The sequence below is a fragment of the Neltuma alba genome, unplaced genomic scaffold (assembly GCF_004799145.2).
Source record: "Neltuma alba isolate B1F8T4 unplaced genomic scaffold, ASM479914v2 tig00006607_pilon, whole genome shotgun sequence".
In the NCBI taxonomy this organism is placed as follows: domain Eukaryota; kingdom Viridiplantae; phylum Streptophyta; class Magnoliopsida; order Fabales; family Fabaceae; genus Neltuma; species Neltuma alba.
In genome coordinates this window covers 8,370-25,790 of record NW_021634512.1, presented here as the reverse complement: position 1 = coordinate 25,790, position 17,421 = coordinate 8,370, and the positions used below count along the sequence as shown (strand labels likewise).

The 17,421-nt window shown below is 35.9% G+C and overlaps 4 protein-coding genes across 4 annotated transcripts; all 4 read left to right on the top strand.

Annotated features, from left to right (window-relative positions):
- The first annotated feature begins 2,450 nt into the window (after nt 1-2,450).
- On the top strand, nt 2,451-7,720 carry LOC114750690 (bifunctional riboflavin biosynthesis protein RIBA 1, chloroplastic). The gene is made up of 7 exons (XM_028939287.1): nt 2,451-2,691; nt 3,647-4,001; nt 4,177-4,398; nt 4,729-5,051; nt 5,575-5,704; nt 6,297-6,593; nt 7,106-7,720. Exons 1-7 carry the CDS (start codon nt 2,639-2,641, stop codon nt 7,373-7,375), a joined length of 1,650 nt encoding a protein of 549 aa, XP_028795120.1. The 5' UTR covers nt 2,451-2,638; the 3' UTR covers nt 7,376-7,720.
- Nucleotides 7,721-8,716: 996 nt separating this feature from the next.
- On the top strand, nt 8,717-9,323 carry LOC114750693 (classical arabinogalactan protein 1-like). The gene has a single exon (XM_028939290.1). It carries the CDS (start codon nt 8,864-8,866, stop codon nt 9,179-9,181), a length of 318 nt encoding a protein of 105 aa, XP_028795123.1. The 5' UTR covers nt 8,717-8,863; the 3' UTR covers nt 9,182-9,323.
- Nucleotides 9,324-10,373: 1,050 nt separating this feature from the next.
- On the top strand, nt 10,374-12,386 carry LOC114750687 (UDP-glycosyltransferase 73C3-like). Its single transcript, XM_028939284.1, has one exon. The coding sequence runs from the start codon at nt 10,688-10,690 to the stop codon at nt 12,200-12,202; it is 1,515 nt and encodes a 504-aa protein (XP_028795117.1). The 5' UTR covers nt 10,374-10,687; the 3' UTR covers nt 12,203-12,386.
- A 2,362-nt stretch (nt 12,387-14,748) lies between these two features.
- Nucleotides 14,749-16,599, top strand: LOC114750692 (UDP-glycosyltransferase 73C4-like). The gene is made up of 2 exons (XM_028939289.1): nt 14,749-14,892; nt 15,016-16,599. Exons 1-2 carry the CDS (start codon nt 14,749-14,751, stop codon nt 16,597-16,599), a joined length of 1,728 nt encoding a protein of 575 aa, XP_028795122.1.
- Nucleotides 16,600-17,421: the final 822 nt, after the last annotated feature.

Sequence of the window (17,421 nt, the reverse complement as noted above, 5' to 3'; positions counted from 1 at the left end):
TATCAAATAAAAGTTGCATAATTAATTTACAGACGTTAAAAAAACAGTTAAATCGGTTATTTATTTTAAAAAATATTTTACTTGGTATTTTTGACAGAGGTTAATATAATTTTTTGTTTATCAAGTTTGTTTAAATTTTAAACTATAGATTTTGGTCTCTTAAATTTCTTTACATTTAAAATATTGAACCTCATAATTCAATAAATATCTGGATCATTTTATCCTGTAAGGAATCAAAATCTATAATTTGAAATATGAGGGATAGATTTAGGAGACAAAATATTATATTAATCATTTTGATAGTCTATATATATATATATTGCTTTTGCGTTAAAATTTGTTGTAATGCCTAGGTTTAATTACAATATCCAATATTGATTCATAATAAAGTCAAGCAATAGTCGAAGAAGAGATTATATATATTTATATTTTTCAACCGCAAATAGTTCGGTCGTTATCAGAAATATTCAACTAGCCTTGAACGACGTGAATTTTTTTTAAAAAAAAGTGCCCATTGCGTAATATTATTAGACGGTTTTGAAATATTAAAATCCTTTAATTATTTATGTCAACTCATTTATGTGGCCATCTCCACTTTGTCTTTGGTTCGGTTAGAATAAGTCTGCCCATTTCCATGATGTCATCAACAAACAAAGACTTTTAAAAAGAAAAATTGAAGAAAATGGAGATTCCCTTCATTCTTCCCCTCTTTTTAGAGGGTGTTTGGATGCCCCAATAATCATTTTTCAGAAGCATTTTTCTGTAAATCGAGGCAAACTCCTCCACATATTCACTTCGTATACCATAAAAGTACTTCTGAAATCATGATTTTGATTTTATCCAAACACCCTTTTAATTTTACCAACCAAAAAAGAAGTTCTCCCCAATTTTTATTCATGGGCTGCATGTTGGGCTGGGCTACTCCGATTCATGGGCTTTTCAGATTTTTGGTTAAATTCATGGGCTTTCGGATTTATCTTGCATTGGACTCCATTCATTTAACAATTTTTTTTTTTTTATGAGTCATTTAACACTTCAAGGATATCTGTACGCATAAGAAAAACACTATAATATAAATAAAATTTGAAAAATATTATCTTTTTTTTGAAAAGAAACATGGGACAATTACAGACAAAGAATCTTTTTAAAGAAATATATGAGGCCATTACACTAGTTGTAGGACTCTATACTCCGCCTCCGTAGCATCTTAGTAATTAAGAAAAACATTAATAAATCTTAAGTGTAATTAATTAACTAAATGAGACATCCTATTAGATGAGGGTAAAAACTTGAAAAGAATGTGTATTTTTTTAATAATTTTTTTTGCCAGAGTAAAGTGTCTTATAGTTTTAAATGAAGGCGGTAATATTTATGAAGGGTTGATGGTAAACATTATTGTAATCTTGAGATTAGATCAATGAGTAAAACTGATGTGAGCTAGTTGGGGGGGGGGGGAAAGATGTGAGGTGGGGGTAAAAACCAAAAAGTAAAATCCTCCTAATATAAGAAAAATAGTTAACCGTTTTTCTACATGGTACATAAAATGTGTTTTCAATATCTTTGATTGTCAAATGTGTTTTCAATATCTTATTTGTATAATATCTGCATAAAATTGATGGCAAAAAAAAAAAAAAGAGAGCATAAAATTGCTTAGTCAAATGACAAAATCAAAGCTATATCATCTCTAGTTATTTATGACTTAGTACATGGCACAAGTTATTGAAGTATTAAATTAAAATTAATTTTTTTGACAAGTACTAAATTAATTTATTAATGGATAGAGCATGAGATGAATCAACCTCTTCTTTGATCCGCCGCCTTTCAATGTGGTCCAAAGTGGTTGGCTATTTGGTTCCTTGCACTTGCAAAAGTGCTTTCCCAAGTACTCATGTCGCCCCTTGCCGAATAAAATATTTTTACCACTTATATCAAATGATATTTAATAAATTAATTTAAAAAATTAATAAATATGATAGACAATGTAAATTGAGATTTTATATGTGCAAACAAATTTAATTCCTATTTCCTAACTGACTTTTATATTATAGCCAAAGAGCAGTACCAATTTTTTTTAATCCATTTTATACGGATAAGAACATGTATACAAAACGAAATAAAAATTGGATAGTTATCACGCTGGTAAGAAACTTGCGCATTTGTAAAATTCTTTATATTCTTTTTCTTTTTATAATTACTTTCTCTTGAGCCTTAAAAATTAGTTGCGGTGTTTGTTTTGATTTTAAATATAAATTATAAACCTATTTTGTCCCTAAATTTATATTTTTTAATCAAATTAATGAATTATTCATATTATTGTTTTATAAATTAATTATTCGACCAGCGCTTATTTTCGCCAGCCTATAGAAGTGGATGAGAAGGAAACCGATGCATAGAAATTCGTTGAACAACAGGCAGTGGCGGTGAAACGTGTGGGAGGAGGGAGTTAGGACTCTTGACTCTTCTTATCAACCGTCTCTCAGCAGAAGGTGACTCATCGGGGCCACACTTCTCAACGATCCCCATCGTAACTGCGTCCTTCTAGCTGGTTCAATTTCTGCTCAACCTACAATTCATACCGACGCAACTCCCGATTCAGCCTTAAGCATTCTACCGAATTTATAGTCTCTGGCAAATAATAATGGCGTCTCTCAATTTCTCCTGTTCTTCTCCAGTATCTCTCTCACGGCCTCGGTGAGTTTCTGCCTTTTTTTTGGCCTCCTTTCTTATTCTCTTGTTTGAATGCTCTGTTCTTCGAGAGAGACGGCTGATGCCATCTGGGATTAGGTCGTTATGGGTGAATTATTGCTATAATTCCATTGCGGGGTATAAAGTCTTCTGCTTTTGTGTTTTCTTTGCTGCGTGTTGTTCCTTCTTCTTCCATGTTGGCTTCCTTTAATCCTGTTGTTCGTTTATCTATTGGCGATCGATTGTCGGAAAATATAATTTGGCGACATGATATTTTGTGATACAAAATTTGATTTGATGGCACTTGTTTTTAATTGTTGAGAGGGCAGTTTCCAGTCTACGAGATACAACTTTTCGAAGATTCTTCTGAAGCCTATTTGTTGATGCTTTTGTTTTTTCAATTACAATACTTTTGACTTGAACTATGGGTCATAATGTATCTGTAGCCGCCACTTGAAAGAATCATATTCCTGATTAAGCCCAATGTGACTCGCCAGCTTCTAGTATATACTTATTGGAGAGACAGTCATTTTTTTTTTTAATTTCTTTTTAAATGGATGACACGCCTTTAATTGTTGTGGAAATTCTGATTTTGATCTGGTTTTTCTTGACTTTTCTGTAATGCTCTATTACTCTTTAGGATATCCATCAAATGATCAAATGCACGGACAGCTTTTCCAACTTTCTTCAATCTTTTTTTTTTTTTAACTATCATTATTTTCTTTTATTCTGCCCACACTACTTTATGTAAATGTTTAACTTTCAGGTCTAAATAGTTTAGATGAAGTTTGTCTAATTACCTATTAATTTATTGAACCACATTTTGCTTTCTGGAAGTTTTACTGAACCATCAGCAGGCCTCTATGTTCATGGCTTCTGAATATCCAGCTATTTATTTTGGTTATGTTTGGATATGACAATTACTAATTGAACTTGTTTTCTGCTCTGGTATTCTATGTAGGGCATGCCAACATTTAAAATTGTTCAATGGGTTGCATTCTATTCGTGGACTTGGACTTGGATCTGATTTGGCAATTGTTCGATTAAATTCTAGATTCTTGCCAAGTGACAAGAGTGTTGGTAGGATCAAGGCGACTCTGATATCTGGAGGAGATGACCTTGTTTTAAATTCAAATGGCAATAATGTTGAGAAACAACCTGAAGCAATTGGACACGGAACACTGGCAACTAACACAGAGCTAACAAGGATTGGTTTTCCTGTTGATAATGATGATAATGATGAATTTGATTTGGACAGCCCCACAGAAGGTTTTGCTTCTATCCCTGAGGCTATTGAGGATATCCGCCAGGGAAAGGTTGTTAATATCTCCCTCTCCCTCTCCCCTCTTCCCTTTGAGAAGAATGGCTTTTTTTTTTTTTTTCCTTCTTTTTTCTTCCTTTGGTTAGATATGGTGGAAATACACATTGTTGAAGTCGCTATTGTATCGCTGTTGACTTAACTTTATTTACTGACTTCAATTGTTGACACAGATGGTACTGGTTGTAGATGATGAAGACAGGGAAAATGAAGGAGACTTGATAATGGCTGCACAGTTGGCTACACCTGAAGCTATGGCTTTTATTGTCAAGCATGGAACTGGGATAGTTTGCGTAAGCATGAAAGAGGAAGATCTGGAGAGATTGGAACTTCCTTTGATGGTAGACAGTAAGGATAATGATGAGAAACTTCGTACTGCATTTACTGTGACAGTGGTATGAACAATTACTAAATGCGCATTTACATCTGGACCCAATGCTTGTCCCTCATTAGTGTCTTCTGTTGCCATCATCAGCTAGAAATAGCAGATAACCAAAAGTTAGGAAATAAATTGTTTCATCTAACATCAGCTTGTTGTACCTGATTTTCTTACTTCCTAGTGTTTAAATGACAACAATCATAATTGCCATTTTTCAAAATGACAATCAATTTGGAGGATTCAGTTTTCATAATCATCATTATATTGTTGGAAATCGCATTTCATGTAGTTGTGGCATGTATTAACATAAATTGATGAACTTTAATAATTTACGTTGCATTTGTAGGATGCAAAACGAGGTACCACCACAGGGGTATCAGCAGCTGATAGGGCAACAACAGTCTTGGCTCTTGCATCTAGAGATTCAAAACCATCTGATTTTAATCGCCCAGGCCATATATTTCCATTAAAATACCGGGAAGGTGGTGTCTTGAAGAGAGCTGGACATACAGAAGCGTCAGTTGATCTTGCCATGCTTGCAGGTTTGGAACCTGTGGCAGTGCTATGTGAAGTTGTAGATGATGATGGTTCCATGGCTAGGCTCCCAAAGCTTCGCCAGTTTGCAGTGCGTGAAAACTTGAAAATAGTTTCTATTGCTGACTTAATAAGGTATCTGTTTTTGTTTCGTTGAAGATGTATCAAGATTGTTGTTGCATGCCTATCTTTGGTGTCGTTATGCTTAAATTTTCCATAGATTGTTGTTGCATGCCTATCTTTGGTGTCGTTATGCTTAGATTTTCCATTTACACAGATAGCAATATTGAAAATGTTGTTTGTTATTCAGCTAAATTCTAGCCGCTTTATTATAATTTGAATATTTTTGGCTTATTTGATTCTAATTTTTAACGATACAATATGTGCCAATGGCATCCTTGGTAAACCATTTTTACATTGTAACATAATAACAGATGAAAATTGTTATCCACCGCTCAGTATATGGGCATCCTTAAATCTTTCTTTTTTATATGACTCTGCATCAGATTCACTAAATGTATAAACAAAGATCTCTCTCAAAGTACAGAATTCACTATCTACTTGATCATATCATGCCTTACCCGCAAAAAGCTCAGAGGCTGGATTTTTATGTTGCTTATTTACTTGTCAAGGAGATTAACACTTAATCTTATGGCAGATATAGAAGGAAGAGAGATAAATTAGTAGTTCTTGCTGGTGCTGCGCAAATACCTACAATGTGGGGGCCATTTACAGCTCACTGTTACAGATCACTATTAGACGGGATGGAACATATTGCAATGGTTAAGGTTTGGAGTGCTTCTGTTTCCATTAAACTATATCTATAGTCATGTACATAATAATTTACTAATATGTACGCATGAGCATTCTGTCATATTAATTATTACATCTAGCTTAAATTTCACCGTTTACTCCTATGGCTTAGCCTTAATTTGGTGCTTGTAATGATTGTTTGAAACCACTTAGATTTTGAATCCATGTTAGTATCCATGAATATTATAAGGAATGGTCTGCGTACAACCAATATTTTTGGTTGATCCATTAAAAATAGAAAAGCAAAATAAAACAACAAATTGAGGCCATTAGCTTTGTTTGTCCTAGTCATATATGGTAAACTAAAATCCAAGACTGAATTCTGCTGAATTAGAATATAGTATGTTTTTGAAGATTGTATTAAAGACGGCTTATTCAATGGTCTACCTACGCTTTCTCTGGCTTACAAATCTGGTGAAGAGTTTTTAAACAGCAAGCCTATCTTGATAAAAAAAAGGTCATCTGTGTCATATGGGAAAGGGAGAATAACGAGATATGATAGTGAATTCTATATATCTCTTTAGTCAATTCTGTTTTGTATGTGGGCTCATAACTCTTTTTAAACAGGGTGACATTGGGGATGGAAAGGATGTTCTCGTGAGGGTGCACTCTGAGTGTCTCACTGGAGATATATTTGGATCTGCCAGATGCGATTGTGGAAATCAGCTTGGGCTTGCGATGCAGCAGATTGAGGCTGCTGGTAGGGGTGTCCTGATATATCTCCGAGGACACGAAGGAAGAGGTATTGGGCTTGGCCACAAGCTTCGTGCATATAACTTACAGGATGACGGGCGGGATACTGTAGAAGCCAACGAGGAGTTGGGGTTGCCTGTTGACTCGAGGGAATATGGCATTGGTGCACAGGTGATTAGCGTGAAGTGTACTTTATGAATAGATTATCTGACATCACAAACTACTTGCTTGCTAATCCATGTCGATTTACAATAAAAATTTCAGTTGAGGTAGAGCTGGAATAAATGTTTAGTAGATCAAGTTAATCAAAAGTAGAGATAATTAACTATGTGAAAGAGATCATTGAAGAGAGGTACCCACTAGAGTTGTTACTCTGCCAACCAGAGGACCTATTGTTGGGTCTAAAATCCAGGTCAAAGAGTTTAATTTCAAGTTATCTTCTAAGGCCTATCAAATTTTAGGCAAAATTGAGCTTTCGTCTGCCGAGGCTTGGCTCAAGTTGGCACTCCGAAGGATTAAATGTGTAATATGCTGAAATATGTTCTTCATAGCTAATTTGATTTGCCTGTCTTTTGTAGACAAGATTCGTGTGAGAATTTCTTAGTAGTAACATTTCGTGCATGCTCAACCCCGTGACTAGAGAATTTATTTTAACGTTGTTTTATTTGAAAATCAACTTGCAGATGTTGAGGGACTTGGGTGTTCGATCGATGAAGCTGATGACAAACAATCCAGCAAAATATGTTGGGCTCAAAGGTTATGGTTTGACAGTTTCTGGTAGGATCCCATTAGTAACCCTCATCACAAAGGAAAACCGGAGGTATTTGGAGACAAAACGTGCCAAAATGGGCCACATTTATGGTTTGGAATTCAGCAACAAGTTGAGCAGTTATGCCACTGGCAATGGTAAAGCCAATGCTGATGATTCTAACAACGCTGTTCCTGGCTCATGATCTTCCTGCTTTTGAATTTTCCATGAGATAGAAAGCAGGAGTGGAAGGTTCATGCATAATTTTAGAAAGCTTAGGTATAATGTTTCAGATGTTTACCGTCAAGTTCTTCTGTGAGAACATGACGGGTGGAGAATTTCATGTGATTTTAAGATTTAAGCAAATGCTGGGAAATTTTCAGTTCGAAATAGTGAATTCAACAGCTGAGAGAGAAACATGATTCTACTAAAGGCTCGATTTTTTGAAGTTATTTTTTCTTGGTCCTTCCTCAACCAAGCTGAACATGTGTTTGTATGTGAGCTTATTGAAATCTTTGTATATGTTGCGTCTTGGACTCCTGTTCAGGTTTCTTGCTTCTATTAGTATGCTTGGTGGTATATATGTACCAGAAATGGAATCGTGATTTTCCAGATGATTGGCATGATCTTGGGGAATTATGATCCTCGAAGCTACCTAAGGGGAACCACTAAGCATCCATATGAGAAAGAGGAAAGAAAGAACTAATATATATTGCATATGCTTCTGAAAAAAGATTTTTTTTTTTTTATCAAACAGGAAAATTTTAGATATGTATTACATTCTGTCTTATAGGTAATGACTTTAAATAGTGGCAAATGACTTATTTTTTTTAGCCAAATATCAAGTGATCTATAATAAGGGAACAGTTGTCTCATCTGGAAGATGCTTTGTAATAAGGACTGGACGGTATATTTTTTGAACTTTTTCACCTCTCAATATCCTTATTGATATTGAATAATTAAAAAAGAAAACCCTAAAACTCATCAGTTGCTTAGTTCAGAAGGAAAAAAAAAGATTTGGACAAAAATTATTCAAAGATGTTTTATAAAATACCAGAAAAGAGTTTTATTTGGTTACCGTTCAACGGCTCATTGGTTCAGAAGCAATACCCGGTAGACAAACAAATATTACTTAGTATATTTAATATATATCCTATAAAATACCGAAAAGGGTATTTTGTCAGCATTTAACGGCTAGCAAGCAATGAAGCAACGTTCACTTGTCCTTCTTCCTCAACTTCTTGGGCGGGTAGCCTTAGTTTCTAAGACACATGTACGGCTCCGATTAATCTAAAGTTATAATTTAATATTGTGTAATTAAAATTAAAAATATCTAAATTTTAACGTGTTTAATTGAAATGAATAAAAAAAAATCAGTTTATCAAACATATATATTTTTTTTAATAAAAAAATTTCAATTTTTTAATTTTAATTTTACTTTTAAGAATTTAAATTCAGGAAACTGACAACTTTACTGTTGCGCTTGTTCTCGAGATCCGCGTGACAATCATTTCACCTTCTCAACGGCTCTCTCCACCTTCACCCTCCTATAAATACTCTTTTTCATGCTCTCTCCTTCACTGCAATCTCACTCATCTCTGCAACTCATCACTCTTGGATTGCAGTCTCACTCTCACGGACTACGCATTCTCTCCCTCCCTCTCTCTCTGGAATTTTAATTTCTCTGTCTAAAATGGCTCGCTTCTCCTCTGTGTTGGTGTTGATGCTGGTGGTTTCACTGTTGGTGAGTCTCACATCGGCTCGATCTCCGGTTTCTTCTCCCAAGATCTTGTCTCCGACTGGATCGCCCGGGCTGGCTGCTCCACCTAAGGCATCATCTCTGTCATCTCCTTCGGAGTCGCCTGTCGAAGCTCCGGCAATGTCTCCTTCTTCAATCTCTGCTCCGCCATCAGAAGCACCAGCACCGGCGGTAAGCAGCGCCGGTCTGAATAGGTTTAGCATGGCTGGATCTGTTGCTGTAGCGGTCATGGCTGTGGCTTTGGTGATGTAGAGAGTATTACAGTAGGGTTCAGTTCATGGTCTCCACTGTAGTGTTGCTTTCTTTTTAAGATTGAGACACTTCATTCATTTGATTATTTCTGTGTATGTGTTCTTTATTATGAAATTATGAATGATATTCTTTATTTATAAAATGTTGTTCTCCTTTAATTTGGAATTACCAAGTTCACAATATTCAAAACTGTTTACGAAAAGTGAACTCGCGCTACATTACAGAGTGTTTATAATGCAATTTATGAAGCATTTCCGAAAGAGGAACCTTCAAACTGGGTATTACATATTTGTAAATAGCTTGCAGCGAAACAAAAGCAGGGAAGAATTCATGAACAACCCATTTAGAATCTTTAAACTAAGGCACGACTGTTATCACTTATCAGATTAATAATGCATAATCTCCGACTAAACGAAACAGAAACAGGGGGAATCTGACAGAACCCAAATCTTTTTGCCCCCAAGATTTTTCATAGGTAGAAGCTGAACTGATAAGCAATATCAAGGGGAAAAAGAAGAAACAAGAGTTCAAAAGGAATTTACAGAAAAGAAACGATCTGCAGAACAAACATCGTATTTTTTTTTTAAGCTACCACATGATGGTTCTAAAATCTAAAAGGAGGAAACAGGGGAAGATGGACTTTTCATGTGCTGGGTTTTATTCTGGATAGCCAGTCAAGGAAAGGCCAGGTTGGATCGGGCCAAGATACAAGACCCCGGTAATATGGTTCAGTGCCCAGAAAAATATTTCAAAAAACAAATTAATGAATTAATGAATTCAAATCACTTAGCATTTTACTCCTCCGGTCCTAATTATAAGACCCAATTGATTTATTTGAGGATATTAAGGAAGTAAGTTAAGTTGGTTATTTATAATAAATAAGTGTTGTTATTCCTAAAATATCCTTGCTAATTAAGTATATTGGCTAAAACTATCATTATTAGAAGGATTATCTTGGAAAAAAATGCATAAATATAAGAGAGAAAATGGATTGGGTCTTATAATTAGGACCAAATAAAAAGTCAAATTGGGTCTTATAATAAGGACCGGAAGAGTATTATTTATCATCTCCCGCCGCATTATCTTCTCATGATAAGGGTTTGAAAGAAATATCTGAATTTCATAAAACCAGCTTATCACTTCCTCACACATTCCTATTGTTAGCTTCAATAAAAAAAAGAAAAAGGACAAATAAGAACAAGCCAGGACGTGGGTCCATGCACGCATTGGAAGTCACAATTAAAAACCCATTTTGAAGATGAAAATCGACAACGGCACGGACAGATACATTGCACGCACTGGAAGTCACAATTAAAAACCCATTTTGAAGATGAAAATCGACAACGGCACGGACAGATACATATGTATGTGGCCAGGACCAGCTCATACATATCCGTTTACAAATCACGGACTTCTTCTCCACCACTTGCCATATATGTGTCCCTCAGTTATAAACATCCTCACTGGCAAGTTCAAATCAAATCCTACTATAACCTCTGAGTCGCCATGGAATCTTTGACGACAGCCATGTCGACACAGAAACTTCATCAGCTTCACTTTGTTTTGATACCTTTAATGGCCCCAGGTCATCTTCTTCCCATGGTAGACTTGGCTAGACTTTTGGCTCGGCGAAATGTGAAGGTCACCATAATGACCACACCATTAAATGCTGCTCGAGTTCGGGCAAATATTGATAGGGAGATCCAGTCTGGTTCATCAATCACTGTTCAACATTTTCGATTCCCAAATGCTGAGGCTGGTTTACCAGAGGGGTGTGAGAGCATAGACACTTTACCTTCCATGGATCTTCTGCTCAACTTTGCGAAAGCTATGTGTTTGTTGCAGGAACCAGTTGAAGAAGTCTTTGAAAAGCTTATTAGTCCCTCCCCAACCTGCGTAATACATGACAAATACCTTCCATTTGTAGCTGATATTGCTAAAAAGCTCCAAGTTCCAAGAATAACATTCGATGGAACTAGCTGTTTCACTCTGTTATGTGACAACAGTCTGTATGATTCTGAAGTCTATGAGAACTTGTCCGAATCAGAACCATTCGTTGTGCCTGGATTGCCCCATAGAATAGTGTTTAAGAAATCTCAACTTCCCGAGTGGTTTACACTTAACAGAGGCCAAGACGTCAGTGTTTTGCGTGAGAAAACAAGGAAAAGTGAAGAAGAAGCATATGGGGTGATAGTGAATAGCTTTGAAGAGTTCGAAGAAGAATACGTGAAGGAGTATAGAAGAGTCACAGGCAGAAAGGTTTGGTGTGTTGGTCCAGTCTCACTCTCAAACAAGGACGACTTGGATAAGACTCAAAGAGGCAAACCGGACTCAAACGAAAAAGAAGAAGAAGAAGAAGGCCAATACTTGAAGTGGCTTGATTCATGGCCTGCAAGATCTGTCATCTATGTCTGCCTTGGAACCTTAAACTTTGTACCACCAGAGCAATTGATGGAGCTAGGTTTGGGACTGGAAGCTACAAAGAGGCCATTCATTTGGGTACTGAGAGACTCATACAAAAGAGAAGAAATGGACAAATTACTGAAGGAAGATGGATTAGAAGAGAGAGTGAAAGGAAGAGGACTCATAATAAGAGGTTGGGTGCCTCAAGTTCTGATACTGTCACACACAGCAATAGGATCATTCTTAACACACTGTGGATGGAACTCAACACTTGAAGGGATCAGTAATGGACTGCCACTAATAACATTTCCTCTATCTTCTGATCAATTTTATAATGAGAAGGTGATTGTTCAGTTGTTGGAGATAGGTGCGAGGGTGGGAGCTGAGATTGCTGTACATCTAGGGGAGGAAGACAAGTATGGGGTTCAGGTGAAGAGGGAGAAAGTGAAGGAGGCAATAGAGAAAGTAATGGGTGAAGAAGATGAGGAAAGTGAAAGGATAAGAGAAAGAGCAAGGAATTATGCGGAGAAGGCAAACAGAACACTGCAGAAAGGCGGATCTTCTTACCTTAACTTGTCACTGCTGATTGAAGACATAATACAATGTATGATGGAATAAAAGAATTAAACTATTTTTGAAGTAGCGAAATCAATCATTTACATTTTATTAGTTTATGTTTCTTTACTTTATTTACCAAGTTATAAGCTATTGTACATCAGAAAATCAGTGTTTATGAATGCAATATTTTGACGTCCATGATATATATTTGTGGATCAGGATTGAAAAGTCTAATGGTAGTTTAGTTTTTTACCTCTATTTGGAAAAGAAAAGAATATAATTTTAATTATTGACTTTACAGTAGAAATTTAATTTTAATTTTGTCTCAGAAACTTATTAAACTGAATTGCAACATTACTTATATTTATTATTATCGTCGTGAAAGTTAAAAATAATTTCACGAACATTCATTTTAATTAATATTTTTTCTAACAAATTTAATTAAGTAGATTAGTCATGCTCAATCAAAAGACTCGTGTTGATGATTTGAAGATGAAGATCCGCGTGTGGCACAGACAGAGACGTGTATGGCCAAATCAAACCAGATCAATGCATGTGCTTTTTACAAATCATGGACTTGGATCTCCACTATCTCACTCTCACCCCACAGCCCACATCATTATCATCGTGTTGGACACTATTTAATTTCCATCGCATCATGTCATTAAGTAGTGTCCGTTCCACAGTTTCTGCCTTTCAAGTCAAATCGCATTATCTCTGGTGCGTCGCCATTGAATATATCTTTGAAACTAATTTGAAATGATTATGAAAAAAAACTATAATTAATAGGGATAATTTAGAGAATGAATTATAAATTTTTAGAAGATAAAGTGAATTGGAATCTTATATTTAGAACCAAATTTAATTTCTAACTATCTTATACTGCTTCCGGTCCTTAATAGAAGAGCTTGTTGACTAATTTGAGTAAATTACAAAAATTAGTTAAATTAGTTATTTATAATAAATACGTGTTGTCTTTTCTAAAAGATTCTTGCTAATCAAATGTATTAGTTAGAACTACTATTATTATAAGGACTAATAATTTGAAAAAAAAAAAGATAAATAACAGAGACAAAGTGAATTAAAATCTTATATTTAATATCAAAGTAAAAATTAGATAAATTCTTATATTAAAAACTGAAGAAAGTATCAAGGATATAAAAATCTCAGCTCTGCCAGTTGTTTGCAATTAACAGAGTCCAAAGACAGGGAGGAGGTGTCTGTTGCCCCACTCTAATGCCCTCTCTGTTGCTGCCCCATCAATTTTTTACCTTTTCCAAATTTTTTTGTTGTTAGATATAAAACGAGTTATATTTTGATATGTCCTGAACAAAAATTTTAATTTTTTAAATAATTTCTTAAAGAAAATATACTCTAAATTAAAAAAAAGAAAGAAAAGAAAACAACACGGATTTAAACATGAAACATTAACTTTTATTCAAAGATAAAGATGAGATGATGAGAAATGAAAGAGAAGGACGAAAATGAGATGATATTCTTCGACAACAAATCTGGAGATCAAGTCCTTTGATATCTCTTCTAACACCGCCGTTGGCAGTCTTGTCTTCGTTTATTGGGATTTCATTGAAGAATCGTACATTTGTTTGCAGGAAAACCAAACCCTCCCATGTTATTATTGGACCCTCTTAGTCTTATCGCGTTAGAAGCTGCAACATCTCTAATTATTTATTTTACATTATAGAAATATAATTTTAAGTGATCTTAAAAAATTTGTCGATCCACTCATGAGAATACTTATACAAGTTATATTTCAATAATTTCATAAATATTTATTATTTTTAATATTTTTCTTTACAATTTCTGTACTAATTTACAATTAAAATCCACTATTTCATCCTACTCGCACTAAATAAATGTTACTCCTCCGGTCCTTAATATAGGACCCAATTAGTGAGTTAGTTTTGGTCCTAAATATAAGACCCATTTCTTATATTTATCAATTTTCTCTAAATTACCCCTATAGATACTCCCTCAATCATAATCAAGTATAGAAGAGGGAGGGGGTATTAAGAGAGATGATTATGATGTTTTAGGAAAAACATGTCACATTTTTTATAATTAACTAACTTACCTAACTTCCTTAATCTAATCAAATTAGTTAAATGGATCTTATATTAAGGATCGGAGGAGTATATTATTATGATTATTTCAATGGACTTTCTCTAATTGTTTCAAAATTAACAGGTGAAAAGTCAATTCAATACAAATAAGCATTGGCGTACGGGATTCCCCCCCCCCCCCAAAAATTAACTTAAATGGGATTTTTTTTTTTTTTTGGTTTTTTTCCTGCGGTCATTTCCACCAAAAGAAAAGATCAAATCTGTCAGCTTTGAATCATGCAATATCTAATCTTTGGACAGAAATCTGAAGAGGTTTCACAAAACCAATATAGCATATCCTCACGTAATTTCATTCATGCTTCAACCGAAAGAAGAAGAAAGAAGAAGAAGTAGAACACATCAGAGCCTGTGTGGTCCGTGCATTGAAAGGCCCTACTCAGAAAAGAAAAAAAGCTTTTTTTTTCTGTGGACGAAAATCAAAACTCATTTTGAAAATGGATATACATCGTACGTACAGAGACATATATGGCCAACCAGCTCATGCGTATCCTTTTTACAAACCTGAAACTTCCATGTCCACCCTCTCTCCCAACATCATCGGATAGAGAACTTGCCTACGTTTACCTCTCAGTCTCAGACTTCTCTGCTTGTTCGGTTCGATCGAACAACGTAAGCTCTTGCGTCATTTCATTTCAGGGACACCGATCCACGACCTCACAACCCTATATGCATGCCCTCTCACAGTACATAACAACACTCGTTGCTCTTTTCTAAGCATCGATCCTTTAACAGATCCCATTATCTGATCTCTCTGTGTTTGCCATGGAATCTTTGCCTTCCATCGTGACGCGTCAGAATGTTGAGCTTCTTCACTTTGTTTTGATACCTTTAATGGCGCCTGGTCATCTTCTTCCCATGGTCGACATGGCTAGATTATTGGCTCGGCGAAACGTGAAGGTGACCTTGGTGACCACACCTCTCAACGCCGTGCGAGTCAAAGCCACCATTGAAAGAGAAAACCAGCACTGTAGCTCATCATCGCCCATCGAGCTTCGACTTTTCCAGTTCCCAAGTGCTGAGGCTGGCGTGCCTGAGGGATGTGAGAGTGTGGACGCTCTGACTTCCATGGACGTGAAGATGAAGTTTTTTAAAGCTCTCTGTAAGCTGCAGCGCCCACTTGAAGAACTCTTTGAAACACTTACTTCTCCTCCTCCCACCTGCATAATATCTGATAGATACGTTCCATCAGTGGCTTCTGTGGCGAAGAAGTTCCAAGTTCCAAGAATCATATTCGATGGAACTAATTGTTTCAACCTATTATGCAGTCACAGCTTGTGCAGTTCCAAGGTTTATGAGAAAGTCTCTGATTCAGAAGCATTCGTTGTCCCCGGCTTGCCTCATAGAATTGTATTAAAAAAACCTCAGCTTCCCAGGACGTTTAACCTAAGAAAACACCAGGAGATCGGTGATTTTATCGATGAGGTAAGGAAAACTGAAAAGGAAGCTTATGGGGTGGTAGTGAACAGTTTCCAAGAGTTGGAAGCCGAGTACATGAAAGAGTATGAAAAAGTGACGAAGCAAAAGATTTGGTGCATTGGTCCAGTCTCATTATGCAACAAGGACAACTTAGAAAAGGCTCAGAGAGGCAAGAACACAGAATCCAATAACGAGAAGCAAAGCCAACAATATTTGAAGTGGCTTGATTCATGGCCTGCAAGATCTGTAATCTATGTCTGCCTCGGAAGCTTAAACTGTGTACCACCAGAGCAACTGATGGAACTAGGTTTGGGACTGGAAGCTTCAAAGAGACCATTCATCTTGGTGCTGAGAGGAGCATACAAGAGAGATGAAATGGAGAAGCTGCTGAAAGAAGATGGATTAGAAGAGAGAGTGAAAGCAAGAGGACTTATAATAAGAGGTTGGGTGCCTCAAGTTCTGATACTGTCACACAAAGCCATAGGATCATTCTTAACACATTGTGGATGGAACTCAACACTTGAAGGGATATGTAGCGGGGTGCCATTGATAACATTTCCTCTGAATGCAGAGCAGTTTTTCAATGAAAAGGTTGCAGTACAGTTGTTGGAGACAGGTGTGAAGGTTGGAGCGGAGACTGCTATAAATTTTGGGGAAGAAGACAAGTACGGGGTTCAGGTGAAGAGGGAAAAAGTGAAGGAGGCAATAGAGAAAGTGATGGATGAAGATGAAGAAAGTGAGAGGATAAGAGAAAGGGCAAGGAATTATGCAGAGAAAGCAAAGAAGGCAATGCAGAAAGGTGGATCTTCTTGGCTTAACATGTCTCTACTAACTGAAGATATAGCACAACATGTCATGGGGTTGAAGTTGAATCAGCCTCAACCAAGTCCAAATGCATAGACGGTGTGAAATAATGTTGTTGTATTGGCTATTGTTTTTGTTTTTGTTTTTACGATCTCCTAAGGAACATGTTTACGTACTATTAGTTCATATCATGGTTCATATTTTACTCAATTTTATTTCAGTGTTTGGTTAGAGAAAACCTCTGGGATTCCAGCTTTAATTTCTAATCTTGAACCCACACGTACGAGAGCCAAATCACTTGCTAGGATTTCTGATTTCACGTGTTCTTCACATGGAAGAAAAATTCAAGTCACTGTGGCTCACCGACACAACACAAACAAGGAGATAACGGCTCCTCTTCATGTCAAACAAAATGGGACATACTACATTTCAGAACCCATATTTCATTTATTTTGCAAATAGGCCCTAATACTCATTATAAGTTGGGGCCATAAACCTAATGAAGTTACATAAACCTAGTGTGTGTGTGAGAGAGAGAGTCGCTTTTTTGCGTACCAAAGGATAGCATAGGTTACACAGCTTTTGGGGTGTGTGTGTGTGTGTAAACTATTATTCAAATAATTAAGGAGAGAAACTGGGACCTCAAGATACATGCGAGGCTAATTCTTTGTGATTGTACTTAAAAGGGTTTTTAATTAAAACATGATAAATTATTTTTTTCAAACAATAATATAACACGTTTATGATTTTCATACAATTGAAAAGTCTTATCATGCTGTTGTCTAGAATCATGCAATCGTTTTCATGAAAACCATACCTAGCTTGTCATATACATCGGACGTCCACAATCTTATCATGTTGTAACAGAAAAGTCTGATGAATTTTTCCCTACCTTAAATTAAGAGAATGCATATCTAA

Bases quoted from the DNA above. Each gene is read 5' to 3' on its own strand.
- LOC114750692 (XM_028939289.1), top strand. From the start codon at position 14,749: ATGGCCAACCAGCTCATGCGTATCCTTTTTACAAACCTGAAACTTCCA. The intron at 14,893-15,015 runs GTAAGCTCTTGC...ATCCTTTAACAG, and splicing joins GTTCGGTTCGATCGAACAAC to ATCCCATTATCTGATCTCTC.
- LOC114750687 (XM_028939284.1), top strand. From the start codon at position 10,688: ATGGAATCTTTGACGACAGCCATGTCGACACAGAAACTTCATCAGCTT.
- LOC114750690 (XM_028939287.1), top strand. From the start codon at position 2,639: ATGGCGTCTCTCAATTTCTCCTGTTCTTCTCCAGTATCTCTCTCACGG. The intron at 5,052-5,574 runs GTATCTGTTTTT...ATCTTATGGCAG, and splicing joins TCTATTGCTGACTTAATAAG to ATATAGAAGGAAGAGAGATA. The intron at 6,594-7,105 runs GTGATTAGCGTG...ATCAACTTGCAG, and splicing joins AATATGGCATTGGTGCACAG to ATGTTGAGGGACTTGGGTGT.
- LOC114750693 (XM_028939290.1), top strand. From the start codon at position 8,864: ATGGCTCGCTTCTCCTCTGTGTTGGTGTTGATGCTGGTGGTTTCACTG.